We start from the raw sequence: 27,985 nt of genomic DNA on the forward strand, positions 1-27,985 counted from the left end.
CCTTTCACACAGCAAGCCTTGGAGTGTGAACCCCCTTATAAATTGAAAACATTTTTCTTTATATTTAACACAATTTTAAAGTGATATTTGTATTTTGTTAATATCACTTTTCACAGAAGACTTACTAGCTAGCTGGGAGGCATGTACTCGTGACCCCCACGTAATAATCTCGTGCCCCCCTGTTTGAGAACCCCTGCTAACTCCTATGGATCCTTTGATTCCTGGACTCATTTCACTCATAATCAGGGTTTAAAAAGTCCAAAACGTAAAATTACTACGTAGAATTAGTCTAAATTGTGTGGAAAAGGGAGTGTTCAGACTTTAACCTGCTCCACAGAACAATTTTGTACTTTTAGGAAAATTTGTCACATTTTCTTTAGCTGAACAAACACGGGTGAGTAAAACAAAATATCATTCCATGTAAAGGAACAAAAAAACAAACAAACAACCTCTCCCTGCCCCAAGATTCTTAAGAATATAGAGAAGAAGACACTTGTCATTTCTTTCCATTTTAAAATGTACCTGTCCCCATAGCCCTAGGGACTTTTATAGTAGTTTAAAATCAAAAACTTAAAGACATGCCTTACCATAGCTCAACTCTGCCAACAAAATAACGCTGCAGAATAAGACCCATCACACTCAACTCAACAAACCATGCCTCTGCTCACCTCTTCCTCAGAAGCCAAAGAGAGGAGCCCTGCAGTGTGATCTGGAGATCAGCAAGATCAGGATGTGACAGAGCAAATGGGATACTGAATTCCAGAGTTGAGGACTCTATAAAGAAAATCCCCTGCAGCCAGGCCCATCTCTTTTAGAGCAGGGAGTTTGGTGCTTAGTTCAAAGACCTTTACTGATTGCAGCAGCTGTGATGGTCTCTCATGTAACCAGTTCCCAAACCATTTAGGAGTTTATAGGTCAAAACTAACACCTTAAACGCCACTCCGAAATAGAGCTGGGTAAAAATCCCAAGATTTCAAAAAAAAAATTCTTTTCCACATTGGGAGGAAAAGCCCAAGACCTTTCAACCTTTTACATTAAAAAAAAAGATACTGAAAGCAACCCATCCCAAAATAGCCAAGAGCTTGGTGATTTGGGTACTCACGTGGGATGTAGGAGACCTGGGTTCATATGCTGCCAAAGTGGGAGCTCTCTCAATCCCTCCTCTTGGGGCTGTTCCACTTTGTATAAATGTCAATTGGCAGGGATCTGAAGCTGGGTCTTTCTTATCCTAGGGGAGTGCTTTGACCTCCAGGCTATATAGTCTTTCTCTCGTTATCAAGGGGGCTTGGATAATTGCTTCTAGTTGCTTCCCCCAACTAACCAACATTACCTGTCCTATCAGCACTGAAACTCAGCCAGATAGTGCTCTCCTAACCCCCCAATCTCTATGGGATATGGGGCAAATTGCTTCAATACACCAGATGGGTTAGCAGATTAAAAAAAGAGAATTATAAGATCTGGGTGTTTTTTTCCTGACTAACATATACTTTAACTTAGAGTAGCTATATAATATGCAAGTTACATGTTGACTCCAGTGTGTCTCACACATAATTACTCTGATACTTGTATCTCCAGTAACTGAGTATGATGAACAAAACAGCTCCCTCATTTACATAAACCACACCTGTAATTCTTTTTCTTTCTCTGAGGTACAGTTTTCAAACACCTTCAGTTCCTTAAAAGGAAGAGAAAAAGCTTCTTTGTTTCCATCTATGTAGATTTCCAAGTTTTACAAGTCACTGTATTGACCAGCCTGCAGATATCTCAGCCTAGGCGCTCCTGTTTGATGTTTTATGGCTCCTTTGTGGACTAATTCCCTAAAAAGTTTAGATAAACCTTCCAGTAAAGGTTTCAGACTAACAGCCGTGTTAGTCTGTATTCGCAAAAAGAAAAGGAGTACTTGTGGCACCTTAGAGACTAACCAATTTATTTGAGCATAAGCTCCATTTAAACAAGCTTGTGCACAAACAAAGGCAGACTGAACCTCCAACGCAGCTTTACCATTGTCTTCTACAAGTATTACAGTAAAACACAGACTCACAAATAGCCAAATACTTGTTAATATATTACAATACTAACAGCCTTTAAAGCTGCCTCTACAGAAAACTCCTTGTAGTCTATCAGCCAAACTCTTCATTTTCAGCCCATGCTGTGATCAGAAGACTTCTAGACTGAAAAACTTTCTTCTGTTATGAACCACCAAAGAGAGCTCTCCTGCATGTACCCCACATTCAGACAAGGAATCACTGTGCATAAAAACAAGACACAAAACATTTACCTGGCCTGTACCCCAGCACAGCACCGAAGCTTTACACCACTACAATGTCTGCCTGTAGTACACAGCCTGGCTATGTTTTTTCTAGTTCTGCTCTTTCTCCAATTGGTCTTTACTGGGGAGTGTCAGTGTGTATGTTCTTTGCTGCTCAGTCAACAGGAAAATGACAATGTTAGATTAATATAGATGCAACAGCTAGAAGAATTAACCCTTCGTGTACACTGAAATTCAACCTGAAGAAATGCCCATTAATACCTCTAAGGAAAAATAACTCCAAACCTATATTTACAACATGAGAGAGACACTAGCAGGAGTAGTCCAAGAGATCTATGGATGTTAGTCAACTGCAGAATAGATATGAGTTTGCAATACGATAAGACATAAAAAAAGGTCGGTGTCATTATTCCTACCCCCAGCTCTAGTAGCAATACCCACAGAGAGGGCCTGAGGGGAGAAAAACTCCATGAGGAGATGAGCTTCTGTCAAGGTCCCCCAAAATCATTCCATGTGGGGGCCTGTGTTTGATCACACCATTTTATGAGCAGCAGTTCTGCCCAAGGAAACATGTGGAGTCTCAAAATTCCAATGGATCCATTAAAGGCAAGGGTCATCTTCCTCAATATCATCCTCCTGTGCTCATGTTTACACACACTGCCCTCCACATGCTGGCAGGACTCCCCAGTGGACAGCAGCTGCCCTGGGGCATCCTTCCAGTAATCAATATTGCTAACTCTCACGCTATATGATGCTTTTCCTTGAAGCCAGTATGTTTACATGGGCACTGGAGGATGATAATGAGGAAGAAGTGTGTATATACAGCATCCCCTTGAGTGCTGGGAGAAGTGAAGCAGTCTCTTCCCATTCTGGGTTATAGTCAGGGGACTAAGCCCTGGTCTACATTAGGACTTTAGGTTGAATTTAGCAGCGTTAAATCGATGTAAACCTGCACCCATCCACACAATGAAGCCCTTTATTTCGACTTAATGGGCTCTTAAAATCGATTTCCTTACTCCACCCCTGACAAGTGGATTAGCGCTTAAATCGACCTTGCCGGCTCGAATTTGGGGTACTGTGGACACAATTCGATGGTATTGGCCTCCGGGAGCTATCCCAGAGTGCTCCATTGTGACCGCTCTGGACAGCACTCTCAACTCAGATGCACTGGCCAGGGAGACAGGAAAAGAACCGTGAACTTTTGAATCTCATTTCCTGTTTGGCCAGCGTGGCAAGCTGCAGGTGACCATGCAGAGCTCATCAGCACAGGTGACCATGATGGAGTCCCAGAATCGCAAAAGAGCTCCAGCATGGACCGAACGGGAGGTACGGGATCTGATCGCTGTTTGGGGAGAGGAATCCTTGCTATCAGAACTCCGTTCCAGTTTTCGAAATGCCAAAACCTTTGTCAAAATCTCCCAGGGCATGAAGGACAGAGGCCATAACAGGGACCTAAAGCAGTGCCGCATGAAACTGAAGGAGCTGAGGCAAGCCTACCAGAAAACCAGAGAGGCGAACGGCCGCTCCGGGTCAGAGCCACAAACATGCCGCTTCTATGATGAGCTGCATGCCATTTTAGGGGGTTCAGCCACCACTACCCCAGCCGTGTTGTTTTACTCCTTCAATGGAGATGGAGGCAATACGGAAGCAGGTTTTGGGGACGAAGATGATGATGATGAGGTTGTAGATAGCTCACAGCAAGCAAGTGGAGAAACCGGTTTTCCCGACAGCCAGGAACTGTTTCTCACCCTGGACCTGGAGCCAGTACCCCCCGAACCCACCCAAGGCTGCCTCCTGGACCCAGCAGGTGGAGAAGGGACCTCCGGTGAGTGTACCTTTTAAAATACTATACATGGTTTAAAAGCAAGCATGTGAAAGGATTACTTTGCCCTGGCATTCGCGGTTCTCCTAGATGTACTCCTAAAGCCTTTGCAAAAGGTTTCTGGGGAGGGCAGCCTTATTGTGTCCTTCATGGTAGGACACTTTACCACTCCAGGCCAGTAACACGTACTCGGGAATCATTGTAGAACAAAGCATTGCAGTGTATGTTTGCTGGCATTCAAACAACATCCGTTCTTTATCTCTCTGTGTTATCCTCAGGAGAGTGAGATATAATTCATGGTCACCTGGTTGAAATAGAGTGCTTTTCTTCAGGGGACACTCAGAGGAGCCCATTCCTGCTGGGCTGTTTGCCTGTGGCTAAACAGAAATGTTCCCCGCTGTTAGACACAGGGAGGGGGGAAGGTTGAGGGGGTAGCCACGCGGTGGGGGGAGGCAAAATGCGACCTTGTAATGAAAGCACATGTGCTATGTATGTAATGTTAACAGCAAGGATTACCCTGAAAGAGTGTAGCCACTGTTTTACAAAATGTGTCTTTTTAAATACCGCTGTCCCTTTTTTTTTCTCCACCAGCTGCATGTGTTTCAATGATCACAGGATCTTCTCCTTCCCAGAGGCTAGTGAAGCTTAGAAAGAAAAAAAAACGCACTCGCAATGAAATGTTCTCCGAGCTCATGCTGTCCTCCCACACTGACAGAGCACAGACGAATGGCAAATAATGTCAGAGTGCAGGAAAGCACAAAATGACCGGGAGGAGACGTGGTGGGCTGAAGAGAGTAAGTGGCGGGCTGAAGAGAGTAAGTGGCGGGCTGAAGAGAGGGCTGAAGCTCAAATGTGGCGGCAGCGTGATGAGAGGAGGCAGGATTCAATGCTGAGGCTGCTGGAAGACCAAACCAGTATGCTCCAGTGTATGGTTGAGCTGCAGCAAAGGCAGCTGGATCACAGACTGCCACTGCAGCCCCTCTGTAACCAACCGCCCTCCTCCCCAAGTTCCATAGCCTCCACACCCAGATGCCCAAGAACGCGGCGGGGGGGGGGGGGCCTCTGGCCAACCAGCCACTCCACCACAGAGGATTGCCCCAAAAAAAGAAGGCTGTCATTCAATAAATTTTAAAGTTGTAAACTTTTTAAAAGTGCTGTGTGGCATTTTCCTTCCCTCCTCCACCACCCCTCCTGGGCTACCTTGGTAGTCATCCCCCTATTTGTGTGATGAATGAATAAAGAATGCATGAATGTGAAGCAACAATGACTTTATTGCCTCTGCAAGCGGTGATTGAAGGGAGGAGGGGCGGGTGGTTAGCTTACAGGGAAGTAGAGTGAACCAAGGGGCGGGGGGTTTCATCAAGGAGAAACAAACAGAACTTTCACACCGTAGCCTGGCCAGTCATGAAACTGGTTTTCAAAGCTTCTCTGATGCGTACCGTGCCGTCCTGTGCTCTTCTAACCGCCCTGGTGTCTGGCTGCGCGTAACCAGCAGCCAGGCGATTTGCCTCAACCTCCCACCCCGCCATAAACGTCTCCCCCTTACTCTCACAGATATTGTGGAGCACACAGCAAGCAGTAATAACAGTGGGAATATTGGTTTCGCTGAGGTCTAAGCGAGTCAGTAAACTGCGCCAGCGCGCCTTTAAACGTCCAAATGCACATTTTACCACCATTCTGCACTTGCTCAGCCTGTAGTTGAACAGCTCCTGACTACTGTCCAGGCTGCCTGTGTACGGCTTCATGAGCCATGGCATTAAGGGGTAGGCTGGGTCCCCAAGGATACATATAGGCATTTCAACATCCCCAACAGTTATTTTCTGGTCTGGGAATAAAGTCCCTTCCTGCAGCTTTTGAAACAGACCAGAGTTCCTGAAGATGCGAGCGTCATGCACCTTTCCCGGCCATCCCACGTTGATGTTGGTGAAACGTCCTTGTGATCCACCAGAACTTGCAGCACTATCGAAAATTACCCCTTGCGGTTTATGTACTCGGCGGCTTGGTGCTCCAGTGCCAAGATAGGGATATGGGTTCCGCCTATGGCCCCACCAGTTAGGGAATCCCATTGCAGCAAAGCCATCCACTATGACCTGCACATTTCCCAGGGTCACTACCCTTGATATCAGCAGCTCTTTGATTGCGTGGGCTACTTGCATCACAGCAGCCCCAACAGTAGATTTGCCCACTCCAAATTGATTCCCAACTGACTGGTAGCTGTCTGGTGTTGCAAGCTTCCACAGGGCTATCGTCACTCGCTTCTCAACTGTGAGGGCTGCTCTCATCTTGGTATTCATGCGCCTCAGGGCAGGGGAAAGCAAGTCACAAAGTTCCATGAAAGTGCCCTTACGCATATGGAGGTTTCTCAGCCACTGGGAATCGTCCCAGACCTGCAACACTATGCGGTCCCACCAGTCTGTGCTTGTTTCCTGAGCCCAGAATCGGCGTTCCACAGCATGAACCTGCCCCATTAGCACCATGATGCATGCATTGGCAGGACCCATGCTTTCAAAGAAATCTGTGTCCATGTCCTGATCACTCACGTGACCGCGCTGACGTCACCTCCTCGCCCGGTATCGCTTTGCCAGGTTCCGGTGCTGCATATACTGCTGGATAATGCGTGTGGTGTTTAATGTGCTCCTAATTGCCAAAGTGAGCTGAGCGGCCTCCATGCTTGTCTTGGTATGGCGTCCGCACAGAAAAAAGGCGCGGAACGATTGTCTGCCATTGCTCTGACGGAGGGAGGGGCGACTGACGACACGGCTTACAGGGTTGGCTTCAGGGAGCTAAAATCAACAAAGGGGGTGTCTTTACATCAAGGAGTATTTCAGGCAGGACTTCACGGAGGATTCCAATAAGGAATGGTGCACCTAAGTTATCGTTCTTATTGGAACAAGAAGGTTAGCCTGGCCTCTGATTGATACATGGCTAGATTTACCTTGCTGCACCTTCCCTATGAGTGACTGCAGTGTGACCTAGAGGAATGAGTCCCCTAGACAGGGGAGGGGGGGAAGCAAATGAGTACAAAACAAATCTGGTCTATTTCTTGTTTTGATCCACTCCATCTATCTTTACATCTTTGGCTGGCAGCAGACGGTGCAGAAGGACTGCATGCCATCCACATCTCATGGCTGCTTGGCAGAAGATGGTACAGTATGACTGCTAGCCATCCTCATCTCTTGCCTGCCTGGCAGAAGATGGTACAATACGACTGCTAGCAATCCTCATCTCTTGCCTGCCTGGCAGAAGATGGTACAGTACGACTGCTAGCAATCCGTATCGCCTGCTTGCTCACCATAAGACGGTTCAATAGGACTGACTGCAGGACTAAAGAGAATGACCTGGTCAAGTCACTCGAAATTAAGTCCCTGCGCCCATGTCTGTCCAGGCGCTCCCAGCCGACGTGGCCAGGAGCACCTCGGACATGACGATGACGGCTACCAGTCGTACTGTACCGTCTGCTGCCACAAGGCAAGGGGTTGCTGCTACTGTGTAGCAAAGCCATACCGCGTCTGCCAGCACCCAGGAGACATAGGGTGACGGTTACCTGAGCGGGCTCCATGCTTGCCGTGGTATGGCATCTTCAGAGGTAACTCAGGAAAAAAGGCGCGAAACGATTGTCTGCCCTTGCTTTCACGGAGGGAGGGAGGGAACGGGGGCCTGACGATATGTACCCAGAACCACCCGCAACAATGTTTTAGCCCCATCAGGCATTGGGATCTCAACCCAGAATTCCAATGGGCAGCGGAGACTGCGGGAACTGTGGGATAGCTATCCACAGTGCAACGCTCCGGAAGTCGACTCTAGCCTCGGTACTGTGGGAGCACTCCGCCGAGTTAATGCACTTAATGCACTTAGAGCATTTTCTGTGGGGACACACACACTCGAATATATAAAACCAATTTCTAAAAAAACGACTTCTATAAATTCGACCTTATTCCGTAGTGTAGACATACCCTATAACTTAAAGTATCTGTACGCCTGAAGTGTGGAGTCCTGGCTGACTACTCTGATGTGGAGCTGCATGCCGACAGAGGAGTCAGGCCATTGCCCCCACCCAGGTCAACACGGGTCCAGGGTGGGAGAACACATCTCCCAGACTGCATTCCTAACACACCCCTCACTGAAAGGTGCCCCACTTTTGGGACCCAGCCCTCTCTCTCTACCAGAGGCAGCTCTGTGGAGGTTACTATCATTCTAGTGTTTACACATTCATTTACAGTGTTATGACTCAATATTCACAATGGAAAAAGATACAAACTCAGGGATTGTTTTAATTAAAGTGCAGAATTTCAGATGATGGCAAAATGCAGCCCAAATGGTGGATCCTTACTAAAATCCTGAGCAATAATGTTTCTTTTCAGCCCTATGATTTGCTGCTGTTCCCAGTGTGGAAGCAGTTATATGGGGGGGATTGTGCTGTGTGTGCACATCTGTGTGTTTTAATGAGACCTTTACAATCACACTTATGCAAATTGTCCCAGCAGTAGCCCCTGGGCCTGTCAGGCTGGACACAGAGAATGCACGCTGTGATGTTCCAAAAGAAACAGGGTGCCAACGTGTTCTAAAATCTTAGCAGGTGCCCATGAACTCCTACCCACCTCCATGGGTACTGCTTGGGAGTCACCTAATATGGATGGACATGAGTAAGCACTCGAAGAAGAAAAGGCAGTTACCTTTTCCATAACTGGTATTCTTCGAGATGTGTTGCTCATGTCCATTCCATGACTCCATATTCCATTCCATATTAGGTGACTCCCAAGCAGTACCCATGGAGGTGGGTAGGAATTCACGGAGGTGTAGATTGCAACACAGTTCTGCCGAACCCAGTGTCGTCCCTGGCCTGCTGAGTGATGGCATAATGAGTGGTAAATATGTGAACAGAAGACTATGTTGCGGATCTACAGATGTCCTGGATAGAGATGTGTGCCAGGAAGGCCGCCGAGGATGCCTGAGCTCTAGTCGAGTGGGCTCTGACAATTGGCAGTGGCGGGACCCCCGCCAGGTTGTAACAGGTCCTTATACAAGAGGCAGGGCCGTTCTTACCCATACGCAAAGTACGCAGCTGCATAGGACACCAGAGAATGTGGTGCCCTGCGCAGCTGCATGCTGCTCCAACCCCTGCTCCGCCTCTTCTTCAGAGCCTCCCAAGCCAGCCCCACCCCCCTGCGGAGGCCTGGAGCCAGCCCCCCACGGAGACCTGGGGCCCCACACACACACCCCGCGGGGGGGGGGGGGGGCTGCGTAGGGCCCCAGGATAGCTAGGGACGGCCCTGGCAAGAGGTGATCCAATTGGAAATCCTCTGCGAGGACACCAGGTTACCCTTCATCCTATCTGCTGTAGCAATGAAGAGCTGAGTTGATTTACGGAAAGGTTTGGTATGTTCTAGGTTAAAACCCAAGGCCCTTCGGACATCCAACGCATGAAGACGCCTCTCTTCGCTGGTCTTCTGAGGTTTGGGACAGAACACCAGCAGGAAGATATCCTGGTTCATATGGAAGGTAGACACCACCTTTGGCAGGAAGGCTGGGTGGAGCCGCAGCTGAACCTTGTCTTTGCAGAAGACCTAGTACGGCGGTTCTGATGTCAAGGCCTTAATCTCAGAGACTCGTCTCGCCAATGTCACTGCCACCAAGAAAATGACCTTCCATGACAGGTGGGAAAAGAACCAGAAGCCCAGAGGCTCAAAGCACGTGAGCCTAGAGAGGACCAAGTTAAGATCCCACTGCAGTACAGGGGTCCGTATCTGCGGGAAGAGTCTCTCGAGACCTCTCAAGAATCTGACCATCATGTCATGCAAAAACACTGTCTGTCCTTGGATCGGCAGGTGAAAAGTGGAGATGGTCGTGAGATGCACTCTAATGGAAGAATGTACCAGGCCCTGGTTTCTCAAATGCAGCAGGCAGTCTAAGACAGACTGTATGGAAGAACGGAGGGAGAGATGCCCCACTCAGACACCCAGAGGGAAAACCTTGTCCACTTGGCCAGGTAAGTCAGTCTGGTTGAGGGCTTCCTACTTCCCAGGAGGACCTGTTGGACCTCCTCCGAACAGGTCCGTTCCTCCGGGTTCAGCCATGCAGCATCCACACTGAGAGGTGGAGGGACGAGAGGTTGAGGAGTAAGAGCTGACCGTAGTCCTGTGACAGCAGGTCTGGTCAGTTGGGCAGGGGCCAGGGAGGGGCCACTGACAGGTTCATGAGTGTGCTGAACCATGCTAGCAAGGCCACGCTGGGGTGATCATGATAACTTATGCCCTGTCTCTCTTGATCTTTGTCAGGACCTTGCTGATGAGTGGAATTGGAGGGAACGCATACATCAGGCTCCCCGACCATGACAGGAGGAAGGCATCGGAGAGGGAGCCCTTGCCCAGACCTTGCCGAGAACAAAACCAATGACATTTCCTGTTTTGCCTTCTGGTGAACAGGTCCACAAGGGGAGTTCCCCACCTCTGGAAGTTCATGTAGGCTACCTCCAGATGGAGCGACCACTTACCTCGTGGTAAGAGGAGAAGGCCCTACTGAGGTGATCTGCGAGTGTGTTCTTGACACCAGGGTGGTGACAAGCCTCCAGGTGGATCTCGTGGTTGGTGCAGAAGTTCCAGAGACAGAATACCTGTTGGCACAGAGCCAACGAGTGCGCTCCCCCTTGCCTGTTGATGTAGAACATAGAAGCTGTGTTGTCCGTTGGGACTCTCACCACCTTGCCCGACAGGTGGGGTAGCAAGACCCCGCACGCCAAGTGGACCGCCCTGAGTTCTTTGACCTTTATGTAGAGCGTCTTCTCCTGTGGGGACCACATACCCTGGGTCTGGATATCTCCGAGGTGCGCACCCCAGACGATGTCTGAAGCGTCCGAACCAACTCAATGGAGTGAGGGGGGTTGTTGAACAGAACTCCCTCTAGGACCTTCTTGCGATTGGTCCACCATTGCAGTGAGGTAAGTATCATTGGGGGGATAGTAACAATCTTTTTCAGGTGATCCCTGGACTGGGAATAGGCTGCCGTCAGCCATTGCTGCAGGGGCCACAGCCGGAGCCTGGCATGGTGGACAACGTATGTACAAGTTGCCATGTGGCTCAGCAGATGCAGGCAGACCCTGGCTGTAATTGGGGAACATGGACACCTCAGCGGTAAGGTCTGTCAGTGCCCGAAACCTTTCTAGTGGCAGGAATGCTCTTGTGCAGGTCGAGTCAAGCACCACCTGCATGAATTCTACCCTTTGCACTGGAACTAACGTGGACTTTTTGTCATTCACCAGTAGGCCCAGGGAGCGGCACGTGGCTCATAGCACCGTGACGTCCTTTTGGACCTGAGACCTGGAGCTGCCTTTGACCAGCCAGTCATCGAGGTATGGATAGAGCTGGATACCCCGGCGCCTAAGGTAAGCCACCACCACCATCAACATGCACTTGGTAAACACCCTCAGTGCTGTCGCCAGGCCAAACGTAAATTGGTAGTGGCTGGGTCCAACCACGAATTGGAGAAAACGTCTGTGTCCTTGGAAGATCGCTATGTGGAAGTATGTGTCCTTTAGGTCAAGGGCAGCATACCAATTTCCCGGATCCAGGGAGGGGATGATAGAGGCCAAGGAGACCAAAACAATGCTAGCCGAAGCAGCAGATATTTCAGTACTATCACTGGTGGCAAGAAGGAACTGAGGGTGGGGAAGCTGGCAGCGCCCCTTATACTGTGCCATGCGGGTGCTACTCCAGAGGGCGCCATAGCCAGTCCCCTACGGATACTGATGAGGGAAAAACTTCTAGCACCGGTGCATGTGGCGAGCACACACACCTAATATGGAATGGACATGAGCAAGCACTCGAAGAAGAACATGCCCATGCCCAGAAATGACATTTCAGTTGCCTATAAATTCGTTATTTGTAAAGCTCCCCCCTTGCCACGCCAAACTTAAAGGAGCACAAACTCTGCAAGGACAACTATATCCATGCCAAGTTTCCAACTTCCTGAGTGAAATCCTGACCTCACTGAAATCAATTGAGTTTGCCAGTAACTTCTGTGGGGGTGGGATTTCACTACTGCAATTTTGCATTAACCCTGGTCAAAAGAGGGATGATTAGAATTTTATTTTTACAATAGAAGAAATGAGAGTCAATGAGTCATGTTGTCTTTTGTGACCATCTGAACTACCAACACCTTCTTTTGCCACTTCAAACCTGCTCAGGAGAGAGGCTAATAGACAGGATTTGCCAATTACACCAGACAGTAATTATTCCCTACTGATGAACCAGTTTCAATGGATGACCTCTTGTGACATTTGTAACATAGCACCATGTTAAAAGACTTGAAATCCTCTATTTACATCCATTTCTTCTGCCTGGGGAGAGTGCGGGTTTTGATGCAAGTGTAATGATGGTAGTGGAATCATATTTATGAGGGAGGATGGCCTGAGATTAAAGTTTGCTCCTGTTTACAAAGGCTCAGGGGAAGCTCTATAAAGCCCTATACAGACAATTCTGTTCCCTCTCTCAGAGGTCAGGAGCAGAGGTTGGCAGGGAAAGGTGTGCCTGAGGGATTGATGGCTCTGAGTCATTTTAGTGTGGACAAAGCTTTGGAGCTGCACAAAGCAATTTAACTTTTCCATCATGGATTAACTTGTTTCTTTGTTTGGAGGTTTACCTGTTAAATGATACTTAATGTTGTGTGGTGTGTATGCTTGCACCTTGTATTGTGCTGATCCCCTCCCCTGGCTTTTGGTAATATACACGGCTGCACAACTTTCACTCTGTTTGGCTGTAGATTGACCAAGCACTCTTCCAATATTGCAGAATCAGCGCTATATTCCTTATCACCACTACCTGGGCTGCTTAAAAACACTGCCCACGATGTCATGATACTGCAAAGCAAAGCACAAACTTGACTGAAATAAGCATCAGGGCTATTAGCCAGAGAAGGACATTCAACTAAAACAAACAATTCCCCCCCCTTGCCTTTGAACTCCTCTTTTCCTGCCTCTTCTTTTCCAGCCACCCCTTTTTCTGCAGAAAAATACAATAAAATGTAGACACCAGAAAGGACTCTTGCCTCTCAGGGTCAGGAACTTTTAAGCTGCTGCTCTGGACTAAACTGAAGTGTAACAACCAGACATAGGGATGAACCAATTCAGATAAAATAAAATTGAAAATGAACTTTTGTCCAAAATTCAAACAACTTGTTGAGGTTTGAAAATTATCTGTTATGTGTTTGTAATGATTATTTTTCATTTTCATCTCGGTGGCATCTCACTTCGAAAAGGCTGAAGTAGCAGAGGTAAACTTGCTCCCATGAGCTTTCCAGCCCAATTTTGCAGATGTACTTTGGGACAGATATCTCAACTAAGGCCCTGATCCCGCAATGAGGTGCATCCACACAAAGACCCACTGACTTCAACAGGGATTCCACTCAAATGGAGCTCATTACAGGATCAGGATCTAAATATTTTGACATTTACCCACCATTGCTATACTTTTTATATACTTGTGAGTGGCCCAGGTTTGCTGCACCTCACTCATGCTCTTTCCCTTGCTGCAACACTGTAAAGGCTGTTTTCTTTTTATAAATAGAAAGTCAGCTTGACCAGTCTCCTAGGGAAAACAACCCATTCCTGCTGTTAGCCCCAGGCAGCAGACAGCTTCCTGCAGGTGAAATTGTTCAAAGGGAAATAAATCAAGGGATTTTTTTAGAAGGGAATTTTATTCTATTGAATGTTTTCAAACATCCATCCCATTGACTTCAGTGGGAGCTGTGATTCAGCCTGGGGTAAATAAGAACATTGTCAGAACACAAACAGTTATGACAAACAGCAATTTCTTCATTAGTGAATTCCTTCATCAGTGAATTGTCTTCCTCACAGCCTGACTGAGGCTATGTCTACACTTAAATAGCTACAGCTGCACCGCTATAGGACTTCTGTGTAGACGCTCACTACAGCGATGGGAGGGGTTCTCCCATTGCTGTAGTTAATCCACCTCCCCAAGAGGTGGTGGCTAGGTCAATGGAAGAATTCTCCTGTCGACCTAGTGCTGTCTGCACTGGGGGTTAGGTCAGCTTACCTACGTCGCTCAGGGGGGTGGATTTTTCACACCCTTGCGCAATGTACCTAAGTCAACCTAACTTCATACTGTTGGCTTAAAGCAAAACCAACTCTGACAGGCCCTAATCACCACCAGCAATCCCCTTGTTTTGCTCCACCATCCAAACTGATGCTGGTGTTTGTAGTCTAATTTTGCATTACAGTTGTCTCTGATTTTGCAAACGCTTATCCACGTATTTTAAGCATTTGATTTGTCTCACAGATTTCAATGGGAGTACTCATGTGAGTCAAGTTAAATGTGTGTTAGTGTTTGCATGAGTGGCAGCTTACACTGTAAACTCTTTGGTGCAGGGACTGTGTCTCTCTGTATTTTTACAACACTTAGCACAATGGAGCCCCGATTAGGGTCTTTGGGTGCTACTGCCACACAAATAAACTAACAATTTATAGTTGAATGCATGGGGGAGGGGGGATTGTTTTTAAAACTTTTCAATCTTTAGAAACAAGACTGGAAAGGAAGTACTCACTCAGTTTCTCAGCTCTCAAGGTCTGTATTAGAACCCTACTAATCCAGCTCATTGATTGCTGACCTATCCTGAGAAGGGAAGTAGTTCTGGTGATGTTAGGGTTTGAGCTCAGATAATTCAGGAAGGGAGGCATTTAACTCAGAGTAAAAACTGATGTTTTGTTTGGGATATCCTGGACCCTGCGATATAGTGATTAAGCTCCTGTAAGTGCCCTGGGCAATCTAATTGATTTAGAAAGTGTAGTTAAAAGCCACTCTGCATACTTTTTAATTAGCTTTCAAGGCTAGATCCCAGGAGGCTGCTCCCATCCTTGAGGAGCCCTTGTTCCCAAGCACACTACAGTCTACCTTGCCCACTCAGGAGAAATTGCCAATACAACTAAAAACAAAAAGTGTTGTTCACCAGGGGCTCACAACTATCCTTGATTTGCTACTGGTGATGTGGTAAGGAGAAGGAGCCCATGTTTCCCACCTATGCAAACTTCTCTTCTCAAGGATGCTTGAGTTATTTATGAAAGAGTTACGGTGGACCCATGGCTGTAATAGACCTGTAAGAGCCCAGATATGACCCTTGAAAGGCTTAGGCCTCTTTCTTCTCCATCAGGTAAAATAAACATTCAATCTCTGGGATGAAATCACCAGTTTCTATGATCACTCTCTGTTTGCTCTTTCTTCCTGTGCCCAGTTTGGGGTCAAAGGAAAACAGTCTCTCCACTTGCCTGGCTTATTCTTGAGATAAATGCAAATCAGTTTGGGCTGAAGCCATAGCAGAAAATGAAAACCAGCTCAATGTCTGTAACAAAGGGTAGTGCTAAATGGTCACATACCCTTAGCCAATGACAAATGGCCTCCGCAGTTGGCAAGAAGACTACTGTGTCTAGAAGGAGTCTATATAGAGGAAGTGGGTTTAGATCACATTTTATTGAATCTCTTATTTAACTAGCTAAAGACCTGATCCAAAGTCCATTGAATTTAATGGAAAGCCACTGGCTTCTGTAATCTTTGGATCAGGTCCTTCAAAAGTACAGGGGTTAAGCATTAATGAAATTCTCAGTTGATACTAAATTGGGAAGAGTTGTAAACAGCAGTGAACACAGAGAAATTATTCAGAGTGACCCAGAGAGAGATTAGAAACATGGGGAGGGTAGGAGAGAGATGGGCTTGTGATTCAGGTAGTGAGGTGAGAGGCAGGAGCTCATGGTTCTATTCCTGGCTTGGCCATAGCTTTCCTTATTCTCTCCGTGCCTCAGTTTCCCATCTACACAACAGGGATGATAGCACTCAGATGACTGTTGTGATCTGGGAAGAGCTCACATGTTATGGTGATGGAGCCCTGTGATGGTTTAAAAATCTCACACTGGAGAGCAAGGGGTTAAGGAACAAACTCTGGGCCCAGGCAGTCGCACCCAGGCACACCTGCACAAGCCAGGCAGGGCTTTAAAAGAGGAAGCAGAGCAGCAGCTCAGAGGCAGGCAGTGGAAGGGAGTAGACAGCTGCTCTGAAGGGAAAGTACTGCTCAGGAGTTCACTGCCTAGGGCAGTGGTGGGCAACCTGCAGCCCCTCAGGGTAATCTGCTGGCAGGCCGCCAGACAGTTTGTTTACATTTGCATGGCCTCCCACAGCCCCCAGTAGCCACGGTTCACCATTCCCAGCCAATGGGAGCCGTGGAAAGGTGTTGGGTGGTAATGGCCACACAAAGAGTTGGGTGTAGCTGTCCACCACTGGGCCCTCGACTAGAGCCTGGGGGAGAGGGTGTGCCTGGGCTCCCCTACTCACTCCTAGAAGACAATACAACAACATGAGCCTTCACCACCTGCAAGAGGCCAGCAGGGCCCAGCCCTGTGCTGAAAGAGAGGACTGGAAATCCTTGCGACAGGGGCGCTGAAGGACAAGACTGTGCTTCAACAGGGAGATCATAGAATATCAGGGTTGGAAGGGACCTCAGGAGGTCAGCTAGTCCAACCCCCTGCTCAAAGCAGGACCAATCCCCAATTTTTGCCCAAGATCCCTAAATGGCCCCCTCAAGGATTGAACTCACAACCCTGGGTTTAGCAGGCCAATGCTCAAACCACTGAGCTATCCCTCCCCTATCCTGCCACCTCCCTGTCTGACCACTAGGCAGCACTGTTGGCAGTTGTGCACCTTCTACAGGCCCCTATAAGCACCTATGTAGATTCAACTTGGAGAAATGTAAGCAAATGTATCTGGGAGATAAAAATTCAAAACACTGACCTTCCATCAGTGTGACTGACCTTCCATGAGAGTGAAACACCTCGAAAACAACAGTGCTGACAGAAGTGACAATCAAACACTGGAAAAGACATGCAATATGGTAGTAAAAAAGGCCAGTATAATTTTGGGCTAGATACAGAGAGACTTCACATTATTTAGCAAGTAGGTATAATCGATACGGCTCTGAGGTGACTGCACCTGTAATATTGTTTTCTGGGCAACTCATTGCTAGAAAGAACAACAAAAATGAGCATGGTACAAAAATACATCAGGAGTACTCCACTGTCCCAAAATGCCACCAAGAAGAGCCATGAGAGGATTCTGTCCCGCCCTCTAATCAAACTCCAAGGATCCCCTTTTCATCACAAAGAACCCTGAAGATTTCAGCCCTCGCAGCAAGAAGAGTTTCCAATTTTAAGCACTTTGATGGGCCCCACTTCACATTCAACAGAACAGATGAATTCAACAGGAAGCAGAATAAGAAGTTTATACTAGTCCTCTAGACTAGCGGTTCTCAAATTTTAGCAACCTGAGGACCCCCATTTTGATTTAAAATTTTTCACATCCTCCAAGCCCTCTGCTCAGCTCCAGGCCCCGCCCCCACTCCCACTCCACCCCTATCTCCACGGCCCCACCCCCCTCTTCCCGCCCCATCACTGCCCCGCCTCTTTCTGCCCTCCCCTGAGCGCACCCCTGTATGCAGGAGGCGCTGGGAGGGAGGGAGGGAGTGGGGGGACTTGAGGGAGGAGGAGGAGTTTCTCAGCAGGGCCCGCAGACTCCTTGGAGTACTCTAGTGGACCCCCAAGGGTCCACAGACCCCAGTTTGAGAAACACTGCTCTAGACAATGAGTAACAATGACTCAATAGCTGCATTTTTACTTTTGTGACATACATTCTTCCTTCTTCCCCCAGATCAGAGCAGCAGCAGGAAGGCTTCACTCCTCTCCAGTCCTGAATTCTAAGGTTGAAAAGAAAAGGTATTTTGGTTCAACATTCAGACTGGTGGTGTTGGCTGTAAACTTCCTGGCCCACCAAATGATCGCTCCTTACTTAGTGTCTGGAAATCAGCAGATAACCATGAGGAGAGAACATCAGTCACAAATATCACTTTAAATTACAGTTTGTACAATGCAGCTTTTCCTCTATATGGGGGATAGGGACCGGGAGGCCAGATTCTGTACTGTCTCTCTCAAAGGGTACAGCCTTGGAGCAAGGGTGGCTTTATGTCACCTTTGTGCCTCCTGGATTCTAGGCTGTTTTAGGGGCTGGACTAGGCTCTGGCATAAATTAAAACAGCCCTGTGGCTGCTCTATATTTTAGGGCAGCCTCACCTAAAGCTGCCTTTGGGCTGCTCCACAGCTCAGAGTGTTCAGGCGACTCTTCCTCCTGCCTCTGGCTGAGACTGCCCATAAATTATGGTGAACTAGGGGGATGATATAGAGCTTGGTATATCAGCCTTGTGCTACTCCTGCATTGGGGGAATTCTTTTTACCCTCTTATTGCCACTAAAGCATCATAAAGTTGTCGCAATGGGAGGGGGTTGGGGGGGAATTCTGGCCCAGGGTTTGTACTATATAAAATCCTCTATAATGGAGACTAAATTTCAGCTACCTCTAGAATTACACAACCAAGGTGCAGATGTGGATATTCACAGACCTATGTACACTGGAACTAAAGCTGGCAAAGCTTGGTAGGGCAGGAACATTCTAATATAATGGGGTAGAGCTGGCAGAAGAGTTCCTACACCACCCCCGCTACTGCCTGTCAGTTCTGAAGGTGTAAATTGGGGAAATGGGTGGGGGAGGGGGGGTTTTCCTTTGCCGCAGCAGCTTTACTAACCCCTTTTACGACTCTTGGCAGTCAACGCAAGTTAGAGCAGCCTTCAGGCAGCACTAGTTTACTTCAGGGGACTGGCACTTAGGGATTAAAGGTAGCTTTAAAAAGATGCCTTTGTGCTCCCTCCTTGTAGGTTGTGCTGTGCTCGCTGCCGTGGACCACAACGTATGGAGAGCATAATACACCCATGAAGAGAGATGACTGGAGCAATCTGACTGGCTATTTAATTCTCTCTTAATTATTTCTACTTAATTGTTAATTTTCTTAGGCAGCCCTGTACATAAAAATTAAGGGCTAGATTCTGCAGCTGTTACACACCTTGCAAATAGTCCCAGGGATGTCAACATGAGACCTCAACAAGGGGCGGTAGCAGAATCTGGCCCTAAGTTATTGCAGCGTGAAAATGAAAAACGATAGCTGTTGAAACCGAAGGTATTTTGGGTAGGTTAATGGCCAGCTGGCACAAATATCCCCAGCAGATCATTAATCTTCAGAAGAGGCCCCATGTCATCTTTATTACTACTACTACTATATAGCAAACAAAACCTACATTTAGTGGCAGTTAAAGTAGTGGCAGGACACATTCCTTCCACCCAAACCTTTTTTTAAAAAATGGAAATAAGTCAAGGGGAAAGACTTGTGCATGCCTTTCCACAATCCCGTATTGTCTATAGTGCTGTTGATAACCTACTCCAAAACTCCAAAAGACTTATTTCCATCAACAGATACCAACAAGTGATATGTACCCCAACTTCAAACTTGCACTCTAACACAAAACCTTAAGAGTGACCTCATAACGTTTTTATATCAGCAAATCAGCACACCTACGCATTTAGAAAGTTATTCTACCAGAACACAGCTCAGGTCACTGGTTATTCATGGGCCAGTTATTTATATTCAGAAGAAGGCCCAGTTATTTATATTCAGAAGAAGGCCAAATGCTGCTCTGAGTTATATACATGATGCAACTGCACTAGCTTCCTGGTTTTGCATGAGTTTAACAAGCCTAGAATTTAACTTGATGGGTCAAATTAATATCTGGTGTACGAGTGTGTTTTTCCATTGACTTCCATGGGATTGCACTCACGTCCCCCCCCCCCCCCCCCCCCGGATTTGGATTTGGTCCACTAAATACATTTAGCCACTCGATGGCAGCAAATTTGCTCAGTTGTATTTCTTTTCCTCAAAGAAAAATAAGTTTGTTCCTAAAGGGAAGTTTTGTTGGTATGAAATTTCTCATCTTATACACAAGCACTCTTTACTGTTGAATAAATTAAAGCTCCAGCATCCTGCCAACAAATTTTCCAACAGAAACCAATTATCCAGTCTTGAAAGAGGACTAGCTGTTTAATAAGAGAGACAGATTCTCATCTGGTTAACTTTAAGAACAGGTCTAGGGAGGGTAATATGGGTCAGGTTAGGTAGAGGGAATCCCCTCTTCAGTTTAGCTTAAAAAAAAAGGGGGCAAATTTAAATACATATGTACATAATAATAAATACTTGTATTGCATCTTTTATCTGAGGAACTCAAGATGCTGTACAAGCATTACTCATTCAATCACCACAACTGGAAGGCAGGAAAAAGCCCGGGGAAAAAACAGTATATAATCACGTAATTAAAGACTGTGTCACAGTGCGTGTGCAGGAGGGGGCTGAATGAAGGTTGCACAGGCACTTTCATTCTAGCATTTCCTAACTTTTGAGTGCTTGACTTTGAAACCTTAATGTTCTTTTAAAGTAATCATTCTGGATGTAATTATCTAATTATTTAAAAAAAACAATTTGAAAAGAGAAATTCTATCATGTGGAACCACAGTAGGTTCCAACATGGGTCATCGGCAGGGTTCAGACCTTTAGGTCCATAGCACAGACCTCTACCACTTGAGCTATTTAGAGTAAATGGAAGGATTTAGACTGTTATCCTCTCAGGACCAGGCACTAGAGAGGGATGAGCTACAATTTGCCAGCAGTTGCACAGTTATCTGCTGACAATGGAGGAAAGCTGGAGATCAGGACTTCTGGGTAGAATTCCAGGTGCTGAAGGGAAGTGAATCTAGTGGTTGACCCTTCTGCTCTGTCCACCCGTCAAAGCTCCCTCTCTCCCCCCACTGCTCCTGGCTGCCCTACCCCAGCTCCTGTCCCAGACCCACTCTGCTCCTCTCCGGCCCTTGCACCTTCTTGCTCCTACCCTACTTTCCCTCTCATCTATCCATGTCCCCCCTCCTCCCTTCCTATCTTCCCCTCATCCACCCACCCACCCAATCCTGGCTCCTACACCCTTCTGTCTCTGATCTTATCTGCCATCTCTGTTCCTATCCACCCCTTCGATCTCATTAGTCAGGCCTCCTTCCCCTCCCTTTTCAACCCCAACCCTTAGCTCCTGCATTCCCTTTTCCCATAGTCATGCCCCCACACTTCTGCATTCCCTTCAGGATGTTCCTCCTCCTCCTGCTCCAGACTGTCCAGATGTCAGCAGTGGGAGCAGTGAGAGCACAGAAGAGAGCTGATGTGAAATGGTGATCTAGCAACATAAAGCCCCATATCACATTACCAATCCCTGGAGCCATGCAATCCCTGGGGCATTTAGTTAGAGATAAAGGCCATTATAGGAACTGGCCATTACCCTTACCATTGGCTGCTGGGATTGCTTCATTCTGTAAAACATGAGACAGGAAATTCTCCAGAAGTGAGACCTGCCATGGGGGAAAAAATGAATGTAGTGACCGCTTCCTGATATCCATGAAACTCCTCCATGCTAGGCCTGGGATGGAGTTTTTAGGCTAGGAGTCTTGTTCAGCTGATCAGACCATATGTGGGCAGAGAAAACGGCAAGTGAAGATTTTGAGGCAAGACACAAAGCTCTAGGATAACGATCTGTTTTCACACAGTTACAATAGCGTAAATGCAAAATTATTTACTTGGAATATTTTGCCTGTTACTTCACTGTAGGGCTGGAGAGATTTTAATTACCCTCTATTCCGCTACCCAGAACCAATCAATTGTCATTTAAAGGTGGCGGGCCTTCTCCATGGTATGCTACTGCATCGCCATTTCAAGGCTTTTGTGAGTAGCATCCTTTACTCCTTCCCCCTAGCTTAATGATTAGCCATCTGTGCCAGTCCCAGCACCACCTGTCTCTTATCCTGCAGTTAATATTCTAACCTGCAATTGGTGCTTCTTTTTCTCCTCTGGGTTTCGAATGCTAGCATTATGTTACATAGTAACGATTTTATAACATTTTGTGATCTGTGAGGAAAGATTAGACTGGAAAACATCTTTTTTTTCTTGGAGTGGTTACTGAAAAGAAGAGGAACAGTAAAGAATACACAGTTTTAAAGCAGAAAAGATATTGGCAGAGAGAGTCCCCAAAAGGAGAGAAAGAGAGAAAAGAGCCAGCCAGGGGTAAAGTCTAATGAGCTAAAAACTAATGTGGGGAATTTCAGCTTCCTGTATTCTGGATTGATCCTGTCCCTGAGATTCTTGGTTCTTGTTTCCTGGACATTGAAACCATCAACTTACCTCAAAAAAGCCAAAGTTGGAGGGGGCCAGGGAGAAGTGGAATCTGAAGGGAAAGAAGTGAGAGCAGAGGACTCATTATAAAGGATGGAGGCACATTACTAAAACAATGTGCAGTCATCCTTTCGGTACTTCAGGCCACACGATATGCCCTCAAAGACAAACTTTTATGGCAACGTGTCCTATGTCGTACATGCACAGGAGTGGTTTTCTTAGGGCGTTGCCCAAAACAGTGGCTCAGGTATAGGTGCCAGCTTCATGGGTGCTCCAGGGCTGGAGCACCCATGGAAAAAAATTAACAGGTGCTTAGCACCCGCTGGCAGCAAGCTCCCCCTCCCACCAGTGGCCCCGCTGATCAACTCCTCCCCCTCCCTCCCAGCGCCTCCTGCCCGCCACAATCAGCTGTTTCGCAGTGTGCAGGAGGCGCTGGGAGAGAGGGGGATGAGCAGGGACAGGGTACGCTCGAGGGAGGGGATGGACCTGGGTGGGAAGAGGCAGGGCGGGAGTGGGGACTTGGGAGAAGGGGTGGGGACAGGGCCTGGGGCGAGGTGGGGGCAGGACCCGGAGCAGAGTGGGGGGTTGCGGCTATGGGCTCAAGAGAAGTTCATCCAAGAATGCGAGTGCACTTTTTCCTCTAAATTTCATTGTGTAAGTCTCTCTGATTCATACGCTTCATTAAAGAACCCTTGACTCTCAACAGCTCTGTATCCAGATTCATACAGGAGAAAGCCAATTCTAGAATCCTTGAGATCTTACTCAAATATATTTGTTTTATATCGAGTATTTTAATGCCTACAAGAGCTGGGAAGAAAAATTCCATTCTTGTATTACTGTTGCTCGTGATGGCTGATCCGCAAATTCTTCAGGGTTCAATTCAATTTGGATAAGCTCCCAATCGAACCCAAACATTTTACTTCCCAGTATAGCCAATAGGTTCTCAGGGCATGGTACCCTCAGTGCCGGATAAAAACGTGCTGAAGTGCTCACAGCTGCCCAGGACACTCTCACTGTAAGACTTAGGGTATGTCTACACTGCAATTAGATACCCACGGCTGGTCCATGCCAGCTGACTTGGGCTTGGAATGTGGGGCTGTTGAATTACAACGTAGACTTCTGGGTTCAAGCTAAAGCCTGGGCTCTAGGTACCTCCCACCTCACAGAGTCTGCAAGTCTACACTGCAATTAAACAGCCTCGGAGCCTGAGCCAGTTGGCACGGGCCAGTCAAGGGTGTCTAATTGCAGTGTGGACATACCCTTAGTGCCCCACAACTCTATTTATGAGCTTCTTCCTCGTGAATGTCTACACTGCAAAGACATCCATGGCAGCGAGTCTCAGAGCCCAGGCAATTGACTTGGGATTGCAGGGCTCAGGCTGCGGCGCTAAACTGAGCAGTGAAGACGTTCCCACTCGGGCTGGAGCCCGGGCTTTGAGACCCTTCCCCCTCACCAGGTTATTAGCTCCGCAGCCCGAGCTCCACAATCCCAAGTCAAAAAGAAAAGGAGTACTTGTGGCACCTTAGAGACTAACAAATTTATTTGAGCATAAGCTGTCATGAGCTACAGCTCACTTCATCGGATGCATACAGTGGAAAATACAGTGGGGAGATTTTATATACACAGATTTCAGAGTAACAGCCATGTTAGTCTGTGTTCGCAAAAAGAAAAGGAGTAGTTGTGGCACCTTAGAGACTAACCAATTTATTTGAGCATGAGCTTTCGTGAGCTACAGCTCACTACATCCGATGAAGTGAGCTGTAGCTCACGAAAGCTCATGCTCAAATAAATTGGTTAGTCTCTAAGGTGCCACAAGTACTCCTTTTCTTTTTGTATATACATAGAGAACATGAAACAATGAGTGTTACCATACAGGCTGTAACAAGAGTGATCAGGAAAGGTGAGCTATTACCAGCAGGAGGCGGGGCGGGACGGGACTTGACAGTCTCTACATAAAAGAATAAATGGACACAAATCAGACGTCAAGAATTATAACGTTCAAAAACCAGTCAGAGAACACTTCAATCTCTTTGGTCACTCGATTACAGACCTAAAAGTGGCAATTCTTCAACAAAAAAGCTTCAAAAACAGACTCCAAAGAGAGACTGCTGAACTGGAATTAATTTGCAAACTGGATACAATTAACTTAGGCTTGAATAAAGACTGGTAGTGGATGTGTCATTACACAAAGTAAAACTATTTTCCCTTGTTTATTTCCCCCCTACTGTTCCTCACATGTTCTTGTCAACGACTGGAAATGGCCTACCTTGATTATCACTACAAAAGGTCCTTACCCCTACCCCTCCCACCCCACTCTCCTGCTGGTAATAGCTCACCTTTCCTGATCACTCTTGTTACAGCCTGTATGGTAACACCCATTGTTTCACGTTCTCTGTGTATATAAAATCTCCCCACTGTATTTTCCACTGTATGCATCCGATGAAGTGAGCTGTAGCTCACGAAAGCTTATGCTCAAATAAATTTGTTAGTCTCTAAGGTGCCACAAGTCCTCTTTTTCTTTTTGTGGATACAGACTAACACGGCTGCTACTCTGAATCCAAAGTCAGTTGACTTGGCCTCTGGAGATTTCACGCTGCAGGTTTTTCTTTGCAGTGTAGACATACCTGGAGTGGCTGTGGACATCTAACTCTCCCTTCCTGTAACAATAATACTGGACAGTCCTCTTGTGATCTGTTGTAATAATTAAGATGGAACAAATGGGCCAAAAGGTATTAACATGACTAACTGTTCAACATCAAACAGTTTTAATCAAGGTTCAGGGTTTGGTATATAAAGACCCCAGCCTGCTTCGGGAAAAACGGTTAAAGCATTTGAAATGCAAATTATTCAGGAAGGCTTTCATTTTAATAACATCCCTTGCTCCTTTTCCCTCTACCTGCAGAAAGCTTTTACAAGGAAACTCCACCAATCTGAGTCTTTTACTGAAGGAAAGAGAAGAAGTTAGTTGAGAAGAGCTGAAGCTGTTCTTGCTGTTAAAGTCTGATCCCATTTCCTAAAAGAGAAACAGAAAAAAGGGAGAGAAAAGAACAGAAAAGATAAATAAAATGCAGCTTATGTCCATAGGTGCTGACTCTGTGAATGCTCCCACTGAAAAAAATTAGTGGGTGCTTAGCACCCAGGGGCAACCAAGCTTCCCCCTTCCCCCAGTGCCTCCCGCCTGCCAGTGGCCCCACTGATCAGCTCCTCCCCCTCCCTCCCAGTGCCTTCCAACTGCTGCAGTCTGCTGTTCCACAGCATGCAGGAGGCACCGGGAGAGAGGGGGAGGAGTGGGGATGGGGCATGTTTGGGGGAGGGGGCAGGCAGAGGCAGGGCGGGGGCGGAGCAGGAAGAGGTGGGGCAGGGGTGGGGGCTTGGGAGAAGGGGTGGAGTGGGGGTGAGGCTGGGAAGAGGTGGGGTGGGGGCTAGGAGGAAGGGGCAGAGTAGGGGCGAGCCTGGGATGTGGGGGTCGAGCACCCCCCGGGGTAGAGAGGAAGTTGGCACCTATGCTTATGTCTGATGTTGACTCTCACTTGCAACCTCACTGCTGGAAAAGAAAAAAAAAAAACAGACACAGCACATGGTTTCATCAGCTACTCTGAGACCTGGCAGACTCGTATCAGTCTCAGGCTGTTTAGGGCATTGGTTTTAATTGCCTCTTTAGCCACAGGCTTACAGTAGTGTTGCAAAATATACAATCTTGGCTCACTAACCCAGACTCTTACAAAACCAAAGGCAGAAGGAGAGAGACAGGAAGAGAAGAAATAAGGTGGGGAAGGAAAAGTATAGGGGTGGGGAGGACAAAGTCTCATATCCTAGATGGTGTTCAGAACATAAGTACAGCTGGTAGAGGTGGTGATGTCGTCTGGTTCCCTCTCTCTAACCCACTCTGGTCTGGTCTGGTCAAGACATCTATTAGGATTAGGGTGAAGAAGGTCCAACGGTGTTACGGTGGATCCCTGGGTCCCAGAAGACAGTGGTAGCCATGATGGTGAAGCTCTCTCCTTTCTGTTCTCTTGTCTTTCAGTCAGCCATTGTCATGGTTCTCAGAGTGACCTCTGTGTTCTTCTCCCATTTAGTGACTGATCCGTCTCCTCACACTGGCTTCCCATCCCATCTTTGCTGGTCTCTAAGGACTTATTCCAGCTCTAAGCACAGAAAGTATGTCTATTGCGGGGCTTAGCATGCCAGAATGCAGCAGTAGGTTAAACACACACTTTTTTTTTCTTGACTCATGCCCTTTCTCCACTATTTGATCAGAGCAATAGAGCGCATGCAGAGATAGCTTTCCATGGCTCTTTCTGCCCCATCCCCCACCCACACTCAGGTGAAGGAGCACGTGGATCAGATCTGTGACCTCTATCCCTTTGTACCTTCCACAGTACCTAAACTGGCCTGAGAAATTCAGATTCTGTAAAATGGGGAAACAGAGTTAATGTCATGCCACGGATCACATTTACAACAGGTAGAAAAGTGTAATGGATATCTCTGAATTTGAAAATTACTCTGCAAAATGATCTGTAAAAACTCCTTCTCTGACCACCTACAAACCTGAAACATTTGTAATTATATCACCAGTAAGTTCTACTCTCCTCTTTTCAGATGGTGATGTTGACAGCCCCTGCTGTGTAGCAAATTAATAAGGCAGACTTGAAGAAATACTCAGAGACTCCAAGGTAGAGCATGCTGTTACTTTTGTTTGGAAGAGTGAATGGGGCTGGCACAAAGTGGGGGTCAATATGATTTCCAACAGGATAGACTGTGCCATGTAAAAGACTATTGGGATTTATTTTGATTTATAAAATCAGTGCCTGTCAGAACCTCTGGACATGTTAACTATGGGTGCCAATAAAATATCGTCCTCCTCTTCCCCAAACCAAGAGAGAAACTCAAACTACTAAGGAAAAACCTGAGCAAGCAAATAGGCTGACAGCATACCTTGAAAGTCACCAAAGTCAAGTTCTTCCAGAGCAGAAGACCCTTCATAGAGAACACTCTGCTTCCATCCTCCTAGAGTTCAAACCTGGGAACTGTTACTAGTGTTTCATTTCTATCCCTTGGACTGAAGGCAATCCTCTGGTCCACAGTCACTGCAAAGACTACGTGGGTGAATCAATTGCCAGATGCACAAGGAGAGGAGAGCCAGATTTTCAGTTGTAACCCATGAGAACTGGGCACAATTTAGGAGGGGGGCCACCAAGGAGCCCCATGTACCCTCAAATGTTGGTCCCAGTTCTGTGCTTGCCTGGCATAGAATACAGCAATCTCAGGATGCTCTAAACTATGTTGGCTGCCAACAGCCCTCAGGAACTGTTCTGGCAGTTGGGATTTGCCAGGATGCCCTAGCCTCATCCTCTTTACCAAAGGAGTTGAAGGAGCAGCAATGGAGTAGCTGCTACAGAGGCCCTATATTATCGAGGGACCCCTACAAAGGGAGAATCCTTCCTTGGTGTGATCCATTGGTAGCCAGGACCTGATCCATATGGCGTTTTATAGCTCAAAGTCAACAGCTTGAATTGCACCCACAGAACAATGGTAGCCAATGCTGACTATGCAGCACTGATGATGTACAAAGAAACAGTAATACAGAAAAAGCCTGATATATCAGGATTAACTATAGCACTAAATATAAAGAAACTCTGGAGGGTCTAGACTCTGAAGTAATCTACAATAATATACTAATTAGGTATTTACAAAAAGAGTTTAAAAAAAATAAAATGATCATGAAACATTATTTAGCATATTAAAACAAACAAACCATGTTTT

At 46.9% G+C, this 27,985-nt stretch overlaps 1 protein-coding gene across 2 annotated transcripts in view; it reads right to left on the reverse strand.

The window, feature by feature from the left end:
* Nucleotides 1–16,921, reverse strand: part of BPIFC (BPI fold containing family C) — a 45,690-nt gene extending 28,769 nt beyond the window's left edge. Inside the window, exon 1 of one of the 2 annotated variants that reach the window (XM_077807552.1) lies at nt 16,897–16,921. Coding sequence is in view for 1 of the 2 variants with exons in the window: in XM_077807551.1 (XP_077663677.1) it covers nt 1,103–1,128 (26 nt within the window). In the remaining variant the exon portion in view is untranslated. Of the gene's footprint in view, nt 1–1,102; nt 1,145–16,896 lie in introns of those variants that run through there. The other variant, XM_077807551.1, reaches the window with a different exon arrangement.
* Nucleotides 16,922–27,985: the final 11,064 nt, after the last annotated feature.

Source organism: Eretmochelys imbricata, chromosome 1, assembly GCF_965152235.1.
Source record: "Eretmochelys imbricata isolate rEreImb1 chromosome 1, rEreImb1.hap1, whole genome shotgun sequence".
In the NCBI taxonomy this organism is placed as follows: Eukaryota; Metazoa; Chordata; order Testudines; family Cheloniidae; genus Eretmochelys; species Eretmochelys imbricata.